The following is a 26,221-nucleotide window of genomic DNA, read 5'->3' as shown; positions in this document are numbered from 1 at the left end:
AATAAAGTCTTGATAGTTTTGGCAACAGATGTTCAAAAGTTAATGGCTGATGAAAAAAATCTCAATCTCCACTTTTAAACCTTGAACAACATGGAATGAACCACAGATTGCGTCTGGGTAAAGTGGTGACTTAAGATATTAGATCACCAGCTAAACAGTTGTAAACAGTAATCTACTTGAAGGAACTTGACCTCCCTTGACATCTTTGCATTTTTGTAGCACTACAATATGGTTCTGTTTCATCAAGTACCAGGTATGAGTTTTAGAAAGTTTTTTTTACATACTGACAGTTTCATAAATTCATAGTAAACAGAATATTAATGTTAAAAGGGAAAGTGTTATTTTTTCCAATGTTAAAATACTTTGTCCGAAGCCAGTTTAATGTGCAAAGAAAACTACATTATAAGTAAACCATTCATCTAGTAGTAAGCCAACTTCCTGAAAAGTATAAACATTGACACTTTCATCATTGCTGAGTTAGTTCTAGCAATGTTGTTGCGATCAAGCTTGTCAACGTCTGGCTCAACCAATGCCATTTGGAGCAGGACTACTTGTTGGCTGAAGTGATAGTAAATGTGTAGGGTGAAGTGATTATTTTTGTAATTCCGTTTGGATGCTTATACATACCATTTCATTCCAGTGTAGAATATCACATCATAATGTTCTATGTACTGTATGCTATCGAAACTGGAGTATTGCTAATGATTCCAACAAGAAAGTTATCAGTCCAGTTATCAGTGCAGCACAGTTGTGTGTCCACTCCAGTAGGCCTAGGTCACTGTTAATCTATGATAACTATGGCACAAAAACTCTTGGCACAATGGTAAAATAGAGAAACATTACTGTTTTCTGACTTTTATTTTTGAACCTTAATGAGTAAAACCTACGGTGGCCGAGAGAGCTCAGCACGCAACTGACGAAAATGCAACTCGCAGTGCAACCAAATGCAGCAACACGCTGCAAATACTCACAACGCAACCAAACACAAAAACTCGCTGCAAATACTCACAACACAACCAAACACAAAAACTCGCTGCAAATACTCACAACGCAACCAAATACAGAAACGCGCTCAAATACTCACAACGCAACCAAACACAGAAACTCGCTGCAAATACTCACAACGCAACCAAACACAGAAACTCGCTGCAAATACTCACAACGCAACCAAATGCAGAAACGCGCAGCAAATGCTCACAAAGCAACCAAATACAGAAACACGCATCAAATACTCACATCGTAACCAAACACAGAAACACATTTCAAATACTCACAACGCAACCAAATACAGAAACCCGTTGAAAATACTCACAACACAACCAAACACAAAAACTCGCTGCAAATACTCACAACGCAACCAAATACAGAAACGCGCTCAAATACTCACAACGCAACCAAACACAGAAACTCGCTGCAAATACTCACAACGCAACCAAACACAGAAACTCGCTGCAAATACTCACAACGCAACCAAATGCAGAAACGCGCAGCAAATGCTCACAAAGCAACCAAATACAGAAACACGCATCAAATACTCACATCGTAACCAAACACAGAAACACATTTCAAATACTCACAACGCAACCAAATACAGAAACCCGTTGAAAATACTCACAACACAACCAAACACAAAAACTCGCTGCAAATACTCACAACGCAACCAAATACAGAAACGCGCTCAAATACTCACAACGCAACCAAACACAGAAACTCGCTGCAAATACTCACAACGCAACCAAACACAGAAACTCGCTGCAAATACTCACAACGCAACCAAATGCAGAAACGCGCAGAAAATGCTCACAAAGCAACCAAATACAGAAACACGCATCAAATACTCACATCGTAACCAAACACAGAAACACATTTCAAATACTCACAACGCAACCAAATACAGAAACCCGTTGAAAATACTCACAACACAACCAAACACAAAAACTCGCTGCAAATACTCACAACGCAACCAAATACAGAAACGCGCTCAAATACTCACAACGCAACCAAACACAGAAACTCGCTGCTAATACTCACAACGCAACCAAATACAGAAATATGCTGCAAATACTCAACGCAACCAAATTCAGAAACGCGCTGCAAAATACAAATTGTGAGTATTTGCAGCACATGTTGTCAAACTGATGAAGATGTTTTATTAATTTGCTGTGTTTTCTTCAGTTGCAGCACATTGAGCTCTCTTGGCCACTGTAAAAACCTTAATGATAAAACCCTAAAATTTGCACAATCCTTTAACAGTGTATCTTGAGAGATCAGATAGTGATCACTTTGTCATTGTCACATAACACAACTCTATCTTGCCAAATAGAGCATTTCCCACTTTAAAACATAAAGACGTCTCTATACGCCTCTCTGTGCACTCTCAATGTGTAGACAACTCTGGGACATAAGATTGTCCACACGATCCAACTGCACATTTTATAGTCTGCCCATTGCATTCTTTATGGCCAGATTTAAAAAAAAAAAAGCAAGAACGAGTTCAATGACCTCACCAGCACCCAGTTGATTCCCATCCAGAGCTCTGCAGAAAAAATGAGAGGAATGCATTGGAGTGTAGAAACAAACAATTGCACTTTGTTCCCTGCTGGTACAAGAGGCTTCCATTCGGCCCACAGAGAAAGATTCCTCTAGCCACCATCAAAGGAAGCTCACTGCCTAGTGAGCTAATGTGCATTGCATGGCATTATTAAACAATGCAAATATGTGCTGGGATCTATTAATTTATTACAAAAATACATGAAATGCAATGCATACATATGACTTAAATACATCTTTGCATCTTTAATACAAAACTTATTTTGATATGTTTTGAAGGCCTAAAATAAAAACTGTCAGGTCAGCCATAAAATTAAGACAGCCATAAATATTAGTATCGTAATTTTACATTTGAAACATAAAATAAAGTTATGATTATTAACTTATATTATATAACATAATATATGGTTATTATTATATTATTTTTCTGAAACACTTTATTTTTTTTATTTTACAGTGAAATATTACAATTATTTTTACAATTATTTTTATTTAGTAATTTTTTTCTTTTTACATTTTTATAACCATATTGTTATATAATCACAACATTTTGGCCAAATTTGTGGAGTAGAGCAAACCTGGATTTTTTTAAAAATTACATTTTAAAATGCAATGACAAATTTTATTGAAAAAAACCCCCCGCAATTCAAATTTTTACTGAATAAAACAGAAAATGATATGGAGAGGACCACTCCACATGACGTTTTAAAGTAGTAATATTTAAACTTTTCTTGAAATCAAACGTTTGTTTTTGTTTTTTTTACCAAAATGGCACATCAGCTTTAAAATATTTGTTTCTTTTATTATAATTTATTTTTATCATGGACACTATTTTCAGAATCAAGTATTCCCAAGAGCTATGTAGAAAACATAAATAAAGAAAAATCTGAATTATAAAAAAAAATAAAAAAAAAATGCTGATATATGTCGGAAGGTCTGGTTATTACTTATGCAGTCAAGGTTATTTGAAATTTCAGACAGCTCAAAACCTTGAGGTTGAAGTGTTTCCAAAGAAGCATTTAGCATGGCAACTGGACTGGCTTGCTTAGCATGCACTGGGAATTGAAGTGAACTCAACAGTTGATGGCTTGACAGCTAATTTAGCTGCTGCATCAAACACTGAACATCACAGGACTTAAAGAAGCTTAGACTCCAACTCTAAAGTTACAGCGAAACCATGATGCTTTAGATGTCTCTCAGCACAGGCAGCCACTCCCTGGGTTTCTGTCCGTCTAATGTGGTCTGGCAAGCGTATTGTGCACACTTCTCGCTCTGACTTTTATTAAATGAGGCGTTTGTAGTTTGATGAAGGTTCCCCTCCAAAACCACCCCAGCCTTCGCCTGTTAACATCACCTCAAGATCAAAAGGGGCTAATCGCCGCTATGGCTGCGGTTCACCTTATTAGCTGCTGCCTTCCAACAAACTTTTTGTGATGGTGAACGTGTGTGTCATGCAGTATTTTGCAACCATTAAATTAAGATTAAAAAAGGACAAAGTCAAATAAAAAAAGTGTTTTGTTATATTAAAAAAACTTTATTGACAATCAGCATACATTGCTGATATTTACAGAAAAACCATGTCTAGACGTTGCATGGAGCGAATCCAAAATACGGAGGCTCAAGCGGAAGAACATATTCCACCAGTGCAAACCACAAGCTGAACCACCCAAATTATTGCAGCCTGAAACTGCCCATTTGAATAACACTTCCCTGTGCTGAGATCATAAATAATTCAACATGTGTACTTACTAGCCTAACCTCACATTAAAACCTGCCAAAACTGAATCTCAGGCCTCGGAGATGAACTTCAACTTCAATCTCAATGCCGCACTATCTGAACTGCTCCTTCATTAAGTTAATTCCAAGCTTCGACAGTGTTGTAAACGGAGCTTGTTACTACTGATACTCTTTACAGGAGAGCGATCTCATGCTGAAGCTGACGAGAGACATCTGAGTTGGAGAAGGGCTGCTTGTGGGAGTTTGAGGCAAAGTCGAATTGAGGGCCGACAGCATGATATGGAAATGCTGCCTTGAAGCTTTTATCACCTCAGCGTCACGCAGGAAGCATTCGTCACCACTTCAAAACCAATCTGACAGTTTCAAGTGATGGCTGAAGGAAAGGTTGAGAAAAGCTGAAGAAAGTTTGGTGGCACTGAAACAAGCCAAGCTGAGTTTACAAGCTTCAAGAACCATCACAAAGAGCCATACAAACAAAATCTAGATAACGCTATTCAGCTTTTCCATTTTACTATTAGGGTAAGTCTTGAGCCCTAAATCAATAATGATTTCTAAAGGATTGTGTGACACTGAAGACTGGAGTAATGATGCTGAACCATCACAGGAATAAATTACATTAGAAATCAGTTATTTTAAACTGGAATAATTTTTGACTATAACAATATACACTCACCTAAAGGATTATTAGGAACACCTGTTCAATTTTTCATTAATGCAATTATCTAATCAACCAATCACATGGCAGTTGCTTCAATGCATTTAGGCGTGTGGTCCTGGTCAAGACAATCTCCTGAACTCCAAACTGAATGTCAGAATGGGAAAGAAAGGTGATTTAAGCAGTTTTGAGCGTGGCATGGTTGTTGGTGCCAGACGGGCCGGTCTGAGTATTTCACAATCTGCTCAGTTACTGGGATTTTCACGCACAACCATTTCTAGGGTTTACAAAGAATGGTGTGAAAAGGGAAAAACATCCAGTATGCGGCAGTCCTGTGGGCGAAAATGCCTTGTTGATGCTAGAGGTCAGAGGAGAATGGGCCGACTGATTCAAGCTGATAGAAGAGCAACTTTGACTGAAATAACCACTCGTTACAACCGAGGTATGCAGCAAATGATTTGTGAAGCCACAACACGCACAACCTTGAGGTGGATGGGCTACAACAGCAGAAGACCCCACCGGGTACCACTCATCTCCACTACAAATAGGAAAAAGAGGCTACAATTTGCACGAGCTCACCAAAATTGGACAGTTGAAGACTGGAAAAATGTTGCCTGGTCTGATGAGTCTCGATTTCTGTTGAGACATTCAGATGGTAGAGTCAGAATTTGGCGTAAACAGAATGAGAACATGGATCCATCATGCCTTGTTACCACTGTGCAGGCTGGTGGTGTAATGGTGTGGGGGATGTTGCCAATTAGTGCCCTTAGTGCCAATTGGGCATTGTTTAAATGCCACGGCCTACCTGAGCATTGTTTCTGACCATGTCCATCCCTTTATGACCACCATGTACCCATCCTCTGATGGCTACTTCCAGCAGGATAATGCACCATGTCACAAAGCTTGAGTCATTTCAAATTGGTTTCTTGAACATGACAATGAGTTCACTGTACTAAAATGGCCCCCACAGTCACCAGATCTCAACCCAATAGAGCATCTTTGGGATGTGGTGGAACGGGAGCTTCGTGTCCCGGATGTGCATCCCACAAATCTTCATCAACTGCAAGATGCTATCCTATCAATATGGGCCAACATTTCTAAAGAATGCTTTCAGCACCTTGTTGAATCAATGCCACGTAGAATTAAGGCAGTTCTGAAGGCGAAAGGGGGTCAAACACAGTATTAGTATGGTGTTCCTAATAATCCTTTAGGTGAGTGTATATTAATGCTGAAGGCCAAACTCTTCCAATGTAATGCCATGTTTTGATGATAAAGCCAAATATGAATCTATGAGTCACCTGAATAGACACATCGTTCTAATTATCGGAGCCTAAGAACAGTTGGGCATATACCAAACAGACAGTTAAAAACAAAAACAATTGTCTTGCTGTCATGCGGCTATCAGTCTGTGGATGTGTTGAGGTGATCCCTAGGGTGATGCCTGCCAGCAGTGCCAGGCCATCATATGTCTGACAGGAGGCTAATGTCCTGCAGGTCATTTGCTCCCAGAGCTTGCATGTCACCCAGTGACAACAGAGCATCATTGATTTCACACAGCCTGTCAATCTTGCCATCAGTTCCACTTAAAAGAAATCAAACTGGTCTGTCGCAATTGTTATTGTTGAGCTCTCCTGTTTAAATGGCTATAGCCCTATGCTAAAAAAAACAATCAGACTTTGCTTCGCAAGTCAGACAAAAAATTACTGGTAAAGTCTGTACAATTGGGAGGGGAAAAAATGTAACTTCTATTTTCTTAAGTAAAATTTTGTGATTATATATATTATGTGATAATATAGAAATACTAAACAAAATAAGAAATACTGCTATTGTAATCTTTCACTGCCAAATTAATAAAATGAGTATAATATAATTTGATTTTACAATACAATTGTAAAATTACAATACTAATATTTATGGCTGTCTTCATTTCTTCATTTTCAAATGTTTGATCATCAAGCTTTTATTTTGCCCGGAAAAACCACAGGGAGCCGTTAAAGCTTCTCTTTAGAAGAAGTTTTGTCAACGCTTCTCATTACAAGTATGGGAAGATGGTTGGGACATCATGTTGCAATCCCAAATGCACATTGAACACGACCCAAACTCAGAGCAGATGCAGAGATGTCTGTGTGAAGCAGCATTTCCTGTGAACCGAAACGCTCCGAGACTCTGAAAACACCGGATCATGAGCTGCTTTCGTGTAAATAAAAACTGTCACACTTCACTCTGAAACACTCATATACTGTATATCTACAGTACAGGCCAAAAGTTTGGAAACATTACTATTTTTAATGTTTTTGAAAGAAGTTTCTTCTGCTCATCAAGCCTGCATTTATTTGATAAAAAATACCGATTTTTTAAAAAATATATATTGTGATATATTATTACAATTTAAAATTATTGGTTTTCAATTGATTATACTTTAAATTATCATTTATTTCTGAGATGCAAAGCTACATTTTCAGGATCATTACTCCAGTCTATCACATGATCCTTTAGAAATCATTCTAATATGATGATTCATTATCAAAGTTGGAAACAGTTCTGCTGCTAAATATTTTTTCATAACCTGTGATACTTTTTTAGGATACTTTGATGAATAAAAATACAAAAAAAAAATACAAAAAGCAAATGTTTAAAAATGGAAATCTTTTGTAACAACAATATAGACTACCGGTCAGTAATTTGGGGTCAGTAATTTTTTTTTCTTTCTTTTTTTGAAATAAATCAATACTTTTATTCAGCAAGGATGTGTTAAATTGATTAAAAAAGTGATAGTAAAGAAGATTTATATTATTAGACTTTTTTCTTTTTTTATATAAATGCAGTTCTTTTTAACCTTTTATTCATCAAATATATTAGGCAGCAGAACTGTTTCCAACACTCATAATAAATCAGAATATTAGAATGATTTCTAAAGGATCATGTGATACTGAAGACTGAAGTAATGATCCTGAAAATTCAGCTTGAATTTTGCAAAATGCATCACAGAAATAAATGATAATTTAAAGTATAATAAACTGAAAACCAATTATTTTAAATTGTAATAATATATCACAATATTACATTTTTTTCTGTATTTTTGATCAAATAAATGCAGGCTTGATGAGCAGAAGAAACTTCTTTCAAAAACATAAAAAATAGTAATGTGTCCAAACTTTTGGCCTGTACTGTATATCTATATATCAAGATATATATACACATATACAATATATACACATTTTAAATAATTGTGTTTTTGGTTATTTTCAATTAATCATGCATCCCTAAGTCTATGCTTTCTACTCTCTTGCTTTCTCTGGTTATTCTCAGTTCAATAATCATCAGCGTTGCTCTTGATTATTCTCTTATATTTCTAAATCAAAGATATTTTTTTAGCTTATCTTCACATCAAGTAAACGTTCAGTGAGCCTTATCAACCACACAAAGTTGCAACAACAGTAGCTGGATTCAAAATGACCTTTGCCTTACTGAATTGTTCTCTACATATTCTGGGTCATGCTGGGCGTTACTGTGTCAGACCAAACAGTTCACAACATGATAAGGTAGTGAGGAACAGATACTAATCTTAACGCTCAGAGTTTTGACAGTTCCACTCATTCACCATGCAGGATACGGGATTGAAAATGTGCACTAATCCGCGCTTTTCGCACTATGACATTTAGACAGCGTCCTGGGAGCAGAAACACATCTATATTTAGATGCTCTCACATAGCTCTGAATATTTCAAGGCCTGTATAGTCACCTGATACGCGGAGCCAGTGGGATAAGGTAGTGTGCGGTGAGCAGACAGAAACAGACAGCATGACTCATCTTGTTTGAGGGATGGTCATTTAGTGTCAGAGATTAGCCAGCTCATGCATCTTTCAGCAACATGTGTTCAGGCCTGGTTGCGGCCACAGGGAAAGGAGTTTTATTTGTCAGAGTGGCGTCATTGGATGCAAGAACACGTGAGTGTAAGTGTGGGGTAGAACAGATGGATGTGAACAAGTGAAAATGTGACACATAATGACCAAATGCCTCACCATGCAGTTACTTTTAGACAGATGATACAAGGATGTCATCATGGTCATGCTCATGTGGACGGTGCAGTTACATTCACAAAATTTCGGCACGATTTCGCGGGCAAAAAACTCGAACCTGATCATACGAAATCCTAATGAAATGACTGGATTTCGCTGGCAAAATTTTGCCTAGCAACAGTAAATGGGACTGCACCTTTGCACTCTTGCAAATAGTGCCTTGCCCCTCACACTACGCTGAGTATAGTGATGCACTGAAATACATTAAAAAAAAATCTTTTTTAATTCCGGAACCAGAATTTAGTCAAAAACTGACACCAAAAGTAAACTTTCAGTAAATAAATTTGGGTCATTGTGTTATTGAAGCAATTGAAATCAAACTTGAGTGCGTTTTCACAAAAGCATCGTTAGACAATTATGGTCGCAAGTTCCGTCATTATCAGCGTAGTTCAACAAGTCTGTGTTTCCCGAAACCATAGTTACAACGAACATTCGCAAACAGCGACGCAAAATTTTGTGCTTGGAACAACAGCTCTCGACCTGTGTTCAGAAGCATAGTTTCTTGTTTTACAACTTATCTGGAGCAAAATAAGCAAGCTGACATTCAGTACAATCTATATCTTTAATTTCGAATATATACAAATTTAAATTACGTCTTTTAGTTTGTCAAGAGATTTAAAGAGCCGTTTCTGAATAGTGCGCATGGGCGAACGTGCTCTTGTACGTAAGAACGAGCCTATTTATGATTAAATCTGGAATTAAAGCAAAATAATTGGAGAATTAGTCCTCAGATGCCATGTCTGTAATTTATAGCACAAACATCTAGCATTAATTTGATCTCAAACTAATTAATTAATTAAGTTAATATCCACCACCTGCGTGACATCATTAACCGATGTGGTTGAACGACAATTTTGCGACAATACGGTTTCGGGAAACAGTCGCTAGTTGATTTCTTCAATGATGCATTGTACTGTGGTAGTTAAACAGCAAGTTACATCGTTGTACGGGGAACGCACTCCTGGTTGATAAACCAGTCAGAGTACAGTTCTTCGGCAAAGAGCTGCCACGCGATATTTCAGCCGAACAAATTTAACATATTGCTACTATATCCTCATTTTTGCTCATGTTGAAGTGCGTCCACACTGCTGACATGTTTTCGTGATGTAGCTTATCCATGTTGTGTGCATGAAATAAACGCTGACTGATATTTTTGGTTCCTGAAATTTCCGATTGTTGGTATCTGCAGGTTGGAGGAATGGGTGTGAGGAAAGGTTGGGGCGTGGAGAAAGGTCTTTATCATTGGTCATGAAAGCTGTCTGTCAGTGTGTGGGGTAGGGTTAAGGGTTAGTTTCTGTACTAGCAATTCATCTTTCGGCAAACCTCCTACCGGCACCCCCCCTTACTCCGACCTGCAGCTATCTCGGTCTCGAAATTTCAGTGTATCTCTAGCTATGAGCTAGAGTATTATGGTTAAATCAGCCTTTCTAAAGTGATTGTACTCAGCATAGAAGTTGAATCAAAGCAGCAATTACAAATAGTCTGTTTGCACCTAAATGTATTTACTCAGGAATAACAATTTTGGGAATGCTTAAATATCGATTATTGATTTGTATGCATTCGAGGAGCCAGTCCAGTCCAACTGCTCTCTGTGTTGCAAAGAGTAGGAGCTTATGGAGAGTGGTTTAAAATATAGAGTACTGTGCAAGAAATGTTTGTTTTAAGATGGTTATTTATATATTTTGCTTAAGTGTGCCAGTAGGAATGTTCAATTTTAGATTTCCAAACTGATCTCTGTGTGGGCCATCTGTTGTAGGACTTTCTGTTCATACAAAAATCTTGCTGGATTATTACAATGTTTTGAGGTCTGGTTTTTAAATTGGGGTCCAAGAAGCCCCAAGTGCAAGGGTGTGCGGGGGGATCCACAGAAAATATAACATATTTTACATAATGTAGTTTTACTTAATGTGTTGACTTAAAACATTTATTAATATCTTTAACACAATAATTTTAATTATTCAAAATAATCCAGTATTTTGTTTTGGCTAAAGTACAGTGACAATATTTCATTTTAACATGTTCTTTATCACATCACATTTAATATTTTTCTCACACACTATGATTTTCATGATACGGAAAACAAAGACGTAAATGCAGCTCTGTTTTGATTACTACACATACTCAAAAATTGTGACAGATATATATATTACTTGTGTACAGTAGAATATTCTTCTCAAAGTATTAATAGTGATGATAATAATAATAATTAAAGAGTTATCTTTTTTTAGGAATATCACAATTTATTTCTTCCATGTTTAAATTTTAACAGTAAACCTCTGCACTTTTATTGCCAAAAAGAGGAATTGCTATATTTTCATTTGATTACATTTTAAAGAATAAGTTAAATTGTTAATGTTTTATGTCTTCATTTTAATACAACCGTTTCTGATAACAAATTTATATTAAATCGTAAATTCAGAAAAAATCTGTTTTTTTGTGAATGTGCGATTCATTAGCCGCTATAGGAAAATAACTAGAACAATAATAAAGTGCAGTCAATGGTAAAACTATTTGCGCTACAAACCAGTGTGTTTATAATTACGACAATTCTTTAAAATAATTCGGTAAGAACTTACAATATCAAGCAGCATAAAAAGCAGTTTTTTACAGCTAAAAACCACTGGAAGTGCCCCGTTATGTGAAAGATAAGGTGGATATACGTGGGCATTGGTGCATTCAAATATATGTCTGATTTTATATTTTAGGAAGGGAGTCCCTCAGAACGGGATCCGTTTTGGGATCCCTTGACATCAAAAATCTGAAAACCCCTGTGCTTTATGATTCATCGGACATTAGAAAAGTACTTGTTCCAGATGTGTCAGATCAGCGTGTTAGTTCTAGGAATCATCCATTATGGAATCATCCTGGATTATTTAAAGAGCTAATAGATGTTTTGATAAGCCATAACACCTTTCTGAAACCTTTATTTTAAGGGTGTTAACTGCACGTATTCACATGCTCTAATTCATTTGAATGCATTCACATGCATGTGCACAGTGCACACCCAGTTTCACACAGAGCTAAAACGAAATGTTTAGCCGGTTGACCTGGCTGGAGTGATTGCCCACGCACATCCCCACCCATGGAAGGCTCTCAGGAAAGCAACACCCAGGTCATCCGCTCTATTTATTTACATTCCTCTGATCGGGAGGATCCCCCGGAGACAGGGCACAGAAATGTGCTGTGGAAGGGTGTGGAGCACCTCTGGGACAACACAGGACAGCACCTCCACCAAACATCAGGCTATTATCACACACTCACACCATTGTGCTTTCAGAAAAGCACACTGTATGCGAGAACAATACATTACAGTATAGCCACGATCACAAGATTACTGTGTGAGAGGTTACAACTAAACCTTATTTATAGATTATGTTCTCTGTCCACCCTTCATCACGGGTGCAGGAGACACAACTTAAGCCCAGAATATTAAAGTAGATGTGTCATAACTAGGGGTGAATGATATTGACAAAAATCATGTTTCAATATTTTCTGGGAGTCTGTCGGTAATGATAATTTGACAGTATTTTGCTGAGTGTTTTTTTTGTGCACCAGTTTTTGTCTGGTTTAGGCTTGTCGTGGACAGCGGACTCCCCGAAGCTTCATACTCTTCATATTTGCCCACTTAAATTGATTCCCAAGGGCATTTTTTCTAACCTTATTAGATGCATGCATATTTTTGGTCAATTTCTTACATTCTCAGTGTAGCCACACAAGGTGCACTAGCAAGAACAGCATCACATAATCTGCCTTTTATCTGTGGTCAGTTTTATGGTCAACTAATGGCACGGCAGAGTAACAATGTGAAGAGAATTTTGCAGAGAAAGTTGTTGACATGTTTACAGACATTTTAGAGAACGGTTTTGTTCATTCAATGAAAGTCAGTAGGGTTGTTTTGGACCCCATTGACTTTCATTGCATGAACAAAAACATTATTCTTCAAATATCTATTTTTATGTGCTGCAGAAAAAAATTAAGTCATACAGGTTTGGAACAACATGATGGTCAAGTCAAGTCATGTCACCTTTATTTATATAGAGCTTTATACAATACAGATGGTTTCAAAGCAGCTTTACAGTGATAACAGGTAAATGATTCAATGATGCAAACAAAGTTAATTTGTGCTGTAAAGCAGCTGTAAAAAGTGTCATTGTTCAGTGTTGATTCAGTTCCCATGTACAGATCATCAATTATTAAATTGGTTTCATTTCATCTATAAAGCAGTTATGCAGACAACAGTGATGTCATCAGCAAGCTCATTTCAGTTCTCATCCAATTGTGTCAGTGCGTTCAAATCAATAATATTGTTGAATATTAAGTGTCCCCAACTAAGCAAGCCAGAGGCGACAGTGGCAAGAAACCCAAACTCCCATCAGTTGAAAGAATGGAAAAAAACAACTAAAAATAGGCTATACATTGGTGCTGCATGCTTGTAACACATTCATATCTGCATTTGTGTACTTGCATAGAGTATGTTTTTGCCATTAGAGCATGCCTGTGTATATATCATATTGCATCATAAGACTGTTCAAAAGGAACAGTGGATATAGAGACACAGGCTAGGTCAATATTAGGACAAGGCTTGATAAAAGGGACATGAAGAGCAACAGAGGAAAACATGTTTACGATTAAGGTGGAATGTTTGAAATATTTGTTGAGAAATATCTGTCCTTGTAGAGTTAGCCGGAGTATTTGCTCATGAAGGACAACAACAGTTCTGCCGCAAATTGTCAGGTGTAAATCTGAAGCATCTGAAGTGCTGTTCATTTCGGGCCGGTATTACCTGTGCGAGCGACATAGAGTGCATAAGAGAGACACATATTCTTGTTTGTGTCTTGCGACAGACGTTACACTGAACGCCTGCCTTATTCCCTTTGGCTAAGCTAGTAGGAAATGTTTCTGAGATTACCAGCAGTCTGCTGATGAGTGTAAACACAAGGGCAGATGGTAAGTGACTGCAGCTCCGGTAAGAGGACCCTGTGCGGGGGAAACTTGGCCGGATTTTTTTACTTTAACGAACTGAGCTCTGGCTAGTCTGAGAGTGTGAAAACATTCACACAGGAGTAAAGTATACATTTACTCATGAGGAAAGAACGTACGCTACCATTTATTTTATGCATTGACTATACAGAAAAGGTTTCTTCAAACACTATTTCTGGACCATTTTTGTTTTGCCAACCATAGGAAAGTTGTTTTCATCGGAAGTTATGACATTTTGATTAAAAATTACGTGGAATCATAAAAAAGAATCATATGGACGAATTGTTCACAATAAGATAAATAACATGCATTTACAAAACAGATACAGTGATTTTTCATTTCATGCTGACTTTAAACTTATATTAATAAGATTTAATGCTTAAATCTCTCGCTCCTCAGATTTCTTCTGAGAAAAAAAGTTTTAGAAGTATTTTAGAAGAGATCTCAATAGTGTCAGTGCTTAGTTTTCCAAGGAAACAAAATTTTACAATCAAAAGTAAGAGATTTCAAACGCCAATATTTCACATCAAATTGCTACAAGACCAACTTGGAAAAGAAGTTGGACCCCATTGACTTTAATTGTAGAGACATTCTTCAAAATATCTTCTCTTGTGTAAACTGTTCCCCAGTAGAAAAAAACATACAGGTTTAAAACAACATGAGGGTGAGTGAATGATTACAATTTTCATTTTTGGGTGAACTATCCCTTTAAATCAAATATAATTATCCTGAGTTACAAAAGAGAACCATCTGAGCAAAAAAAAAATGTTAACCAAAAGTTATACACATGATGCCAATTTCTTATTTTCCACAAAACTTCCAGTTTTTCTAAGAACAGTCCATTTACGGTTCACTTCCAGTGTCTGGAAGGACATGACGTGAAACATGTGATGTGAAAGGCAGCCCAAGGACTTCTTCCACTCTTAACTTTCATTAGTGGCTTCTCCACTTCCTGAACGTGGCTTTTGTTCCACTCTCATATCCCCCTTAGCCAATAAATCAGAATGATAATCTTTCACAGAAGCATCTGAAATGAAAACCGCAAGTTCTCGTCAGTAATAGTTCTGATTGTTCCACTCTTTCCGAAAGAGTCATACTGATGACAAAGAGTGAAACATACAACCACACAACGGAAACAATAGGAGTCAGTAATACCTGGATAGAGGTATCCGTCAGCATTCCCATTCATCTCAGTTGCTGACGGATGGCACCTGCATACTGACAACTTTGGCATATTATGTCATATATTCCATGTGACTGAATACTCTGGAGTCTCAGGACAACTGGCACATAAAAACGGTGCCACAAAGTCACAAGTGGGAAATTCAGAACTTTCTTTAAGTTTCCAAACTGGGCGGCGTGTTGTTGATAAAATGTTGTAGACACAACAGATACATTTTGTTAAAATGATTTTATTTATCATTTTATTTTTTTACAATAAAATTTGCATGTAAAAAATATGCTAGTATTGTACAATTACGATTGAGTATATAACAATTCAATTAACAGTACCTTCATAAATTGAATAAAAATATAGGGATGTATTTGCTTTATATAGTAAATGCCTTTTCAGAAACTAAAAGTGTAGTTCACTTTCCTTAAGTGTCCTATAAAATATGGTTACCAAATGATAGATCAATTTATTGTAATATTATCCTTATCTTATAATTATGAGTACAAGTTGTAATTGCTGCCTAACACATTCATTGTGTCAATCACATATATCTCTATAGGGCACATCTTCGTTCAACGTTCCTGCTGTATCAGTAGCCAATGAGCTCACTGCTCATCCTTCAAATACTTGGTCAGTGTTTGCTGTAGCAGTCTGCAACACGCTTTCAGAAACCCTCCACCTTCCCCAGCTCCACCTGTATAGATCTACTACAGGTAATTCATGTATGCTATATTGTACAGCAGCAGCATGTCTTACTGATAACAGAATACTTCCTAAATTGTAACATTGAAACAATCTTTAATGCTGCTTTGAAACAATGTGTATTATGAAAAGCGCTATAAAATTACGAATTGAACTGAATTGAATTAAAAACATTTAAAAAAACAAAAGCACAACTGATTTGCATTCCTTATTCATCCTTTTGTAGAAGTAAAGTTAAATCTTGCTGAATTCTTTGTAAAAAAGAAAAAGTACATCGGCATCTTAAGTGATGCACCTGAAGTCCCAACTTCCCAACTCATAAATAACTTCCAAGGAGAACTTGAATGCATCAAATGACAATGCTGACAAGCTGATGGCACCACAAGAACACAGTCCCAAACCCTTCACTAGCAACAACTTCACATTGTCCTAAAATAATATAGATATAGATATAATATTCAGCCAATGGTGCTTTTGTTAAACCCGTTTCTGTGACATCAGGGCCATCATATGATTGGCTTACTTATTCAAGTGACAAATACAGAGGTTGCCATCTCCTCCTTAGATAGGAAAGTCTTAGGCATTGGCATAATCTTACACATCAAATTGTTTGATGGTCAAATGGCACAAAAATAAAACTGATCCTAAACCATTTCAGGCTTGAAACTGGAAAGAGCATACAAAGGGCCGTGTGTGTTGAGTATCAAATCACCTCTCTGTCGGTCCTCCATTGCACTCATCACCTCTCCATGTGTGCTCACCCAAAGTCTTCATTGAAACTGCTAGTAAATGAAGGAATAACTTGTAAGAGCAGTCCCGAAATCCCCCTTTTAAAGACACACAAGCAAATTCCAATTATCTGTCCTCAACTAAATGCCAGGGCTCTTTTGCAAAGTCATGTTATCAGCAGACTGCAGATCTGTGGCGTGTGCATGGCCTGTTGGCACGCATACTCCCACTACACCCCTGGGCTGAACCTGGATCAGCAGGCTGAAGTGTATAATTTAAGAGCCCAGCAGCTGCCAACACAGCACGTCATGCAGCATTTACTGTCACGTCGCACAGATAAACACAGGTGCTGCCCACGTGGGGTTCAGGCACATTACCTTGTCAGTCTGCAGGAGGCATGTCTAGCCCATTCAGGACAGAGTTCACAGAAGTGCAATGGTGTCCAACATGAAATTAGAGGAGAATAGGGTAGTTAAACCCTGGATCAAATGGGCTAAGGGTTCATTTTCAGAGGTTTTAACTGTTTAATCTATCTAAACTTACTGTTTAACCAAACATTTAGAAAAGGTTCAAACGAAAGTTCAAAAGAACAGCATTTATATTGAATCCAATTTTTTTGGATCCGTCTTTTCCTGTCACTTTTGATCATTTTAATGCTTTTTTGTGTGATAAAAGTATCAGTGCCGTTCAAAAAAAGAAAATCGTACTCGCCCCAAACATTTGAACAACGTTCTGTGGGTCCTTGTTTGAAACACCCGCTTAGATCAGGTTAGCCAAAAATATTGAATTAACACAAAATAAAGAGGAACTTTATGAATGATGTCCACTTAAATTCTGTGGCCACATGCGGGGCTATTGACTTCTTTTGAAAGCATGAAATATTAAAAAGTGCCATTTTGGTTGTTTTTTTTGGTATGCATTTTGGTGTTTTGTTTTATATACGGCTGTCAAAGTTAACTGCATATGTGTTCTTGAAAAATACTTCTTTAAAAAAGCTCTTTCAAATAAAATGTATTTAACAAAAAAAAAATTTCTCTTTAGGTTAGTTCATACAAAAACAGCAGTAATATTGTTAAATATTATTATAACATCACTCTAACAGTGGGTAGATAAATACACTACAAAGTCAATATTTTTCAATTTTTCCATTAAATATGGATCTTTACATGAAAAAATATAGCTGCCTTTACTGTATATTTTATGAAGGGAATCCCTCACAAGGGGATTATTATATTTGGTGGTCCTTGCCATCAAAATGTTTGGGAAAAACCCTACTTTCAGCCATCGATAAGTGTTGTACTTTCAGGTTAAACTCTAGTGTTCAGTTCCATTTCATTGAATCTTAAAGATCCCCAGAATCAGCGGAAAAAAAAAAAGTCCAGAGATTCCTTCTGGGCCTAGATTAGAACAATCACTCTGCGTGGGACGATTGAAACCCACTGGCCAATGTATAATTGAAACAGACTGAAAAATATATAGAATATGACTCAAGGTGTTATTTTCTGAATGCAGGCTTATACTGTCTCTGAGCACACAGTGAATTAGAGGACAAAGTAAGACAGTAGGGTGTTGTTGAGATCCAGACAGCAAGGTAAACAAACACAGTCTTGTGATGCAGCTTGATGAAAAATGTAAGTGTTTGGGACAGGACAGTAGACTCAACAACATAAGCCCACAAATGACACCTATTTTTGTCTGGAGTTTAAACAGGAAACAGAAGGTAGGCTGATTTGAGAGCACACGCATTGCTCTCGCCTGTCCAAATGTCACCATTAAGGTTAATGAGCCTGACACCTCCGTCACTGCTTTTAGAGCAGGGCGGAAAATATAAGCCCTGCATGGCCGGATTTATAGTATCTAGTTGCCCACGTCACAGCAATTTAGTAAACTTGATTATTTTTATAGATAACCACAATAGTGGTCTCAGACACTGTGATCTCAATACCTCTATTCCTATGAATAATTACAGAACAACATGTTTACAGTGTATGATAACCTTTAATACGACACAGGCAGCTACCTTGTCATTCAGTGCTAATTTGGGGGTTTTTCACTGTGCCACTTTAGTAAATGGATTTGCTAGTCAATTTAGCAGTAACACTTCTATCCGTTTTTGTCAACTGCAATTAATATGGGCAACAGCCAGGATATGATGTCACACAGCTTCTATTTTTATAAATAATAAATTATGAATTTAGGGTTCATTTTGGGTTTCTAAAGTAAAATCTGGAGAGCGGGGTGGTAGATGACAGATATAATTCTGACACATGCATATGAAGTGCCATTTCTAAGTGCCATCTGAAATTTTCTTCTAAGAATGATCATTTTTATCAAGCTCGTATATTTAAGTTCAGTCATTTCAATTAAATGACAATTAATTGGTAATTTTCATTGCCATTTAAGAGAAATTACAGAACTTAAATATACAAGCTTAATAAAAATGATCATTCTAGAAGAAAATTTCAGATGGTACTTAGAGGCTTTTGCATCTGAACTCTTCATATACAGTACTGTGCAAAAGTCTTAGGCATGTTAATATAAGAACTGTGGGAACATCTCCAAGATGCTTGAAGAAACCTTCCTGCAAAGCTACAGTACTGTGAAAAGTACTGGCACTTGTGTTAAAATGCTGTAAAGTGAGAATGCTTTCAAAAATAAAATCACAAATTGAATTTATTTATGATTTAACTTCTATTGACTAATTCAAATCAATATATGGTGTAACGACCCTTTGTGTTTAAAACGGCTTTTGTCCAGGTACACTTGCGCATAGTTTTTCAGGTAGCTTTGCAGGAAGGTTTCTTCAAGCATCTTGGGAGACGTTCCCGCAGTTCTTCTGGATTTAGTCTGTCTCAGTTTTTTCTGTTTCTTCATGTAATCACAGACGGACTCGATGATGGTGAGATCAGATCATACGGGCTGTTGTAAGACTCCTTGTGCATTCAGAAATCTCACTGGATTATTACAATTAATGGCAAAAAGAATGTTTGGAAATGTAAACTGATATTTCCTACTGACACACTACAGCAAAATATATAAATAACTGACTTAAAACCATTTATTCTATTAAAACCATTTATTTATTTATTTATGGGGGGGTGGGGGGGGGGGGTATATTAACATGCCTAAGACGTTTGCACAGTACTGTATATACACTGAACGAAATTATAAACGCAACACTTTTGTTTTGGCCCCCATTTTTCATGAGATGTACACAAAAGGCCTATTACTCTCAAATATTGTTCACAAATCTGTCTAAATCTGTGTTAGTAAGCACTTCTCCTTTGCCGAGATAATCCATCCACCTCACAGGTGTGGCAGTGGCATATCAAGATGCTGATTAGACAGCATGATTATTGCACAGGTGTGCCTTAGGCTGGCCACAATAAAAGGCCACTCTAAAATGTGCAGTTTTATCACACAGCACAATGCCGCAGATGTCGCAAGTTTTGAGGGAGCATGCAATTGGCATGCTGAGTGCAGGAATGTCCACCAGAGCTGTTGCCCATGAATTGAATGTTCATCTACCATAAGCCGTCTCCAAAGGCGTTTTAGAGAATTTGGCAGTACATCCAACCGGCCTTAGGGAAGCTGCATGTGCATGCTCGTCATCCTCATCGGGGTCTCGACCTGACTGCAGTTCATCGTCGTAACCGACATGAGTGGGCAATTCCTGGAAGCTGAAAACATCCCAGTTCTTCCAGCGTACTCACCGGACATGTCCCCCATTGAGCATGTTTGGGATGCTCTGGATCGGCATATTCGACAGCCGTTCCAGGTCCTGCCAATATCCAGCAACTTCGCACAGCCATTGAAGAGGAGTGGACCAACATTCCACAGGCCACAATCAACCTGATCAACTCTATGCGAAGGAGATGTGTTGCACTGCGTGAGGCAAATGGTGGTCACACCAGATACTGACCCCCACGGAACAGTAAAACTGCACATTTTAGAGTGGCCTTTTATTGTGGCCAGCCTAAGGCACACCTGTGCAATAATCATGCTGTCTTATCAGCATCTTGATATGCATCTTGATATGATTATCTCGGCAAAGGAAAAGTGCTCACTAACACAGATTTAGACAGATTTGTGAACAATATTTGAGAGAAATAGGCCTTTTGTGTATATAGAAAAAGTCTTAGATCTTTGAGTTCAGCTCATGAAAAATGGGGGCAAAAAAAAGTGTTGCATTTATAATTTTGTTGTGTGTATATATATATATATAAACTAAGGATCTATATATTTGGGGAACTAACACTTCTGTTGATCACCCAAGTGGGCACATTTATCAGCTGATTCTGATGATCTTAATAATGGCCAAATATTGGCTGATGAATCGTCCTAGTGATACATTGGTTTAGTAATAATTATAAATAACAACAACTGAATAGTAATAAAAATCAAATCAAAATAATCTCAATAGTTAGAAGGGTTTCTTAAATCTATTATTTTTACTGTTGGATACTGCAGCCAGTTGTCACAGTGACTCAGGCGTTCTGGTCTATTTCAAAGCCACAATTGGAAAGAAATTAGTAAATAGAGGAACTCTTTCCTGATGTTCAGGTCAGCGAAAGTGTAATCCTTTGATATGTGTCAAAAGTTTCCACTTTCAAAAGGTCAGGACTCGAGGGGAATGTTAAACTTTCCTTCCTTAAAGTTAAAATGCAGCCTTTGAATTATTGATGAATGCCCTGTGGACACAGTGCTTTGAATTATGCACATCCACATTAAGTCTTTGTTCAAACACACTAACTAGTATTAAATATAATAATGTTGCGGTCCACAGTAGAACAGAGATGTGGAGAATGCAACCAGAGTGAATGAAAGAGGGGAAGTCCTGGATGACCTTACTGATCTGGGCCCATATTCATAAAGATTCTAAGAATCCTCTCAGAAAACTCTTAATTTAGCTTAAAAACTTTTACGTAGGAGTCTTAGCTTAAGAGCAATTCGGGACCGATCTAAGAGCAACTCTGAGTAAGGAAAAGACAAAAACTTTCATCTTAGTAAGGAGGCGGGGTTGACCCCGTTGCTATGTATGACACAATCTTTTGACGACTGTGATTGGTTGGTTGTCCAAGAAGGGAAAAAAAGGTGATTTTAAGTATAGGGTCTATTCTAAGCCTTCACTTTGAAATTACATGCGTAATTTTTCCTATTTGACCGTTCTCACACACACACACACACACACACATTATATATGTGTATATAAATCCCTTTTTTTTATTTACCATGCTGTTAATTTCCTATAAGGTATTTGATTGGCTTAGAATGATAAAAATTGTTCCACTCTTTCCAATTACACTGATTGCTGGCATGTCTATTTAAGTGGTGGTTTGAATGTTGGTTTTAATGTTTCAAACAAGGAATTTTCCCAGTTGCCAAATATCGTAATGTAGTGATTACTTTTATTTCTGGCGCTATGGCATTTCTGCGCTGTATCGGAGATGTTAGCGTGTCTCTAATAAGATCAGTCACAAACATGATCCCTGCACGATCTAATCTATAGCGTCTTATTAACTCACTGTTATTCATTGTCTGCAACACATTTCTTCTCCCTCTTCGTCTTTCTGCCATTTTCTCCTCTGCTAAAGAAACTCTTAAGCCTCTTAAAAGTCCTCGTCCGTGCTCCTAACAATTTTGACCTTAAGACCTCTTTTAAGGGTTAAGATGCTTTCTGAATTACTTTTTTCTTTACTAGGATTTTTTCTTTAATTTTAAGAGTAAACGCCCACATTTCTACGAATTTTCTTAGAATTTTGTCACTAGGAGCTACTCTTTGCATTAAGATTCTTTATGAATACGGGCCCTGATGTTTAAGTCCTGCACCAGACCACAAGTTCCCGCTCATTTATGATTGTCACCTTACAGTTCAAAGCAAGTTCATTATTGAAAGGTCATATTCTGAATGGCCATTAAAAAAAAAAAAGCAGCATGTCCCATGAGTTCCTCCTGAATGGCATTATTAGTTTACAGCTTACTGAAATATTTTTTACATATTTGACATTGTTGCAGCCACTCTCTTCCCAGTCTGTCAGTAACGCTCTGAGCTGTGTTTCCCAAAAGCATCATAAGCCTAAGTTGATCGTAGAACAATTGCAACCAATGGTGTCTAAGATCAGCTTAGGCTTACGATGCTTTTGGGAAACGCAGCCCTGTTTAGTTCCTGTCTCTATGAAGCCCCTCCTTCTGAAAAGCACAATGTGCTCTGATTGGTCGGCTGGATCAGTGTGTTGTGATTGGTCAACCGCTTTGAACGTAATTGGGAAATGTCACTCCCCTTACAATAACTGCAACACTACTCAACCAGGGCAGGTCTTGGGCGGGAAAATTATTTGAATGAGGAATTTTATGACGTGTACGTTCGAGGAAGAAAACTCAAGACTACAATCGAGGCGGAACTTTGCAGACATTTTTTCATGCTCAAACAGCAACATTACACAATAAAGGAAGTTGAAAAAGTAAGAAACATCTAAGAAAGAATAAATGTCCTCTTTTAAAAAACAGCATATATTGTCATCTCATTAGTTGCATGTTTAATTTGGTGAGTAGCTTTGTCTTTTACATCATGTTTTTACATATATTTTTTTTATTTTATGAAGAAATATCAACAACAAAAATTGAAGTGTGTCATTTCCAATAAATGGAATTGTTTTCTAAAACAATTCCTGGAGACTCCCACGATCTACTATTGGTTTTTTCATCACTCTGGAAATGAAAGGTCATGCACATTGCATTGTGGGATGCAGTACCCCAGCAGTGAGATCTTGGTAGCATAATGCATATAGTAAGTCATCTGGGTATTCTATGGATGCAGAAAATTAGCATATAGTACACAGTATACCTACTATATGATACTGAATTTACTGAAATAGTAGGACTAATATGGTTATTGGAGAAGTCCAGCATTCGTCACCAGAGAGAAGCCTGTTGCTTCTCTGGAAGATCAGTTATGACAGTTTGAATAAGAATTATGAGATAAAAAAAAAAAAAACTGAAACCTGCACTGATGAATTGTTTAAACAACATGCATTTAGAAAATAGTTGAGTTTTCATTTAATGCCAAATTTAAGTCTTTCAACTGGTTATTTACATGCTTCCAAAAATTATTTATAAGTTAATAAAAATATATATTTTTAAATTATCATATTAATAATAATACAAGTATATTGTATCTTCTATTTTGTTGCCTATACAAACCCTTTGTGCCAACCATAACTGTGCTGAGGTAGGCATGATTACACAAGTCATGAGTTAACAACATTTAGGAAATATTTTGTAAGATCTAATTTGATCTGTTTTTTTACTCAATAACTTAATCATTCGTTTGCATTTACTTAGGTTACATCATTGTCTGTTCAACCAGAGATACTTGACAGAAAAGTGAAAAGTGTCACATCCAGTGCCTTTAACTGTCAAAATACATTAACTTTATATGTGCTAAACTAGAATTTTCATTTTAGAACTCTAGTTGTGCAAACCTGGTTTTCCAGGCACACCTGGGCAGAAAATGAATGGAGTTCAGTGATGTAAACAATATCATCACAAGCTGAACCATTGCACTTAGCACAAGAATAGCCCAGGGTAATTTAAACGCATGATTTGGTGAGTAAATATAGGATATATAGCATATCCCATATAACTGGTAAGGCCAAACATCCTCCTGTTTGCATGAATCAACAGCAGTTCCTGAAAGTTCCGCACAGGGAACCACACCTTCAACTCTGCAGACAGCAGCTGTCACTGATGGCTTCACGTAACAGACTCGCCACGGAGGCGTGAGAGAGGTGTGACAAATCGCCGAAGCTCATTGGCTGGCGCATTTTAACGAACAGCGCTACCGGCCAATCAGAGATCACGCGCAACGCTTCGAACGCATGACGCCATGCGCAGAGGCGGAGCATGAGACGCTGCGTCTTCGGACGTGAGGTATATATTGAGTTAATTACATACCCAGCCACCGTTCTCCTGGATCCAGCCGTGCAGCGGCCCGTTCAGATATTCCGTCATCCAGCCCGCAATGTTATCCACCTGCGCCGTCATCTCCTTGTTCACGCATTCGACACAAACAGTCCCTCCAAACTCGAAAAAAGCGATGATTCTGCCCCAGTTCACGCCGTCCCTGAACAGCTCGTCTATGACCGCGGTGAAGCGCTGATGCGCAGTGATGGACGTGAGATGCAGCTGTTTGGACATCTCCGCAAAGTCCGACTGATATAACCGTTCCAGTTCATCCCCAGCCTCCCGTAGCACCTTATGAAGAGCGCTGAACGGGTCGTGACGCGGGCTGGGAGAGACGCCGCTGTCCTCCTCCTGCCTCCCCATCATCAGTCCATTCGAGACACTGTCATCGTGTCCATTCACTTCCCACACGAATCCCTTCTTCCACAGCTTATGGTGGATGTACTTCACCACTATATTGCGGTTATCATACACGACCTCCTGTGCCATATCGACCTGTATATATAGCTAAACAACCTCAGAATCAATGTGAGCTTATTAATCCAGGCGCATCTCCATCATGATCTTCATCTTCATAACCCCAATGCAATGCAGCAACTGATTTTTAGATAACTGCAAACCGTTCGAACGGTGAACTTACTGCATGTTGCCTCACTTGAGACGGCAAGTTGCAGCACTCGCGCAAATCCTCCTCCAGTGCTTCGGTGTAGAAAAACGCCCACTTTCTGTTCCCAGCAGAAAATTCCAGGCATGTATGAGAGGATTTAAGCATCTTCCTTCATATCAGATAACACAAACATGCCGTATAAGCACGGGTGAGAAAGTCTCTGGTGTTTTGAGTGGGAATTGCGTGCAGTAAGTCATGGTTTATTCGTGTAAAAGACTCCAGAGCTGCGGGAGACGGAAGAGGCTGGTCGCCGAGTGTTCACGCGCACTTGTGAGTTTCTTCTCTCGCGGAGCGGCTAGTGTAAAGAAAGACTTTCTCAGTGGTGTCTGCTGTCGAATTGAGTCTTTACGCGAAAGGTAAACGGGTAACAGTTGTGTCTCTCAGTATAAGTTGAGCGTTTGGAGGAGTCTGCTGTGCGCAGTCGCTCCATTTGCAGCCAGACTCGACTCTGCCCCCTTTATAGCAGAGGTGTTTCCTGTGCGACGTCACTCATTCACACTCATGTGCGTGTGTGAAGTGCAAATACTGCTAATACCTTGCTCGTTTATCCTCCTTTGAGCATTTAAAAAATCTGGAGCATAATTAATATTAATAAAAAAATTTAACATTACTGAACAACATTTTTTTTATAATATTGTTAATATAAAAAGTATTATAACATCTTTATGTAAAAGTAGATTAAAGGAAAAATGAAAACTCACCCACGTCGTTCCAAACCCGTAAGACTTATGTTCATCTTCAGAACACAAATTAATATATTTTTGATGAAATCTGACAGCTACGCAACTACCACTTTGACCTTCAAAAAGTTCATGAAGAGATCGTAAAAAAACTAATCCATATGAATTGAGCGGTTTAGTCCAAATTTTCTGAAGCGACTCGATCGCTTTATATGATGAACAGATTGAATTTAAGCTTTTGTTCATTTATAAACATTGATCAGCGAACATAAACAGAAGCTTAACCGAACCTACATGAGAATGAAC

General features: G+C 37.8%; 1 protein-coding gene and 1 long non-coding RNA gene across 3 annotated transcripts in view; one reads left to right on the top strand and one right to left on the bottom strand.

The window, feature by feature from the left end:
* Positions 1-25,715, bottom strand: part of bcl2b (BCL2 apoptosis regulator b) — a 42,112-nt gene extending 16,397 nt beyond the window's left edge. Inside the window, exons 1-2 of one of the 2 annotated variants that reach the window (XR_014206967.1) lie at positions 22,411-25,715; positions 19,708-21,456 (exon numbers count right to left, since the gene is read on the bottom strand). Coding sequence is in view for 1 of the 2 variants with exons in the window: in XM_082173844.1 (XP_082029970.1) it covers positions 24,560-25,057 (498 nt within the window). In the remaining variant the exon portion in view is untranslated. Of the gene's footprint in view, positions 1-19,707; positions 21,457-22,410 lie in introns of those variants that run through there. The other variant, XM_082173844.1, reaches the window with a different exon arrangement.
* Positions 5,053-7,292, top strand: LOC309501698. Its single transcript, XR_014206978.1, has 2 exons — positions 5,053-5,126; positions 5,263-7,292. It is a non-coding gene; the product is annotated as an uncharacterized lncRNA (long non-coding RNA).
* Positions 25,716-26,221: the final 506 nt, after the last annotated feature.

The sequence above is a fragment of the Leuciscus leuciscus genome (genome assembly GCF_965113295.1).
Source record: "Leuciscus leuciscus genome assembly, chromosome: 6".
In the NCBI taxonomy this organism is placed as follows: domain Eukaryota; kingdom Metazoa; phylum Chordata; class Actinopteri; order Cypriniformes; family Leuciscidae; genus Leuciscus; species Leuciscus leuciscus.
Note: the sequence above shows the minus strand (reverse complement) of the source record. Positions and strands in the feature narration are given on the sequence as shown.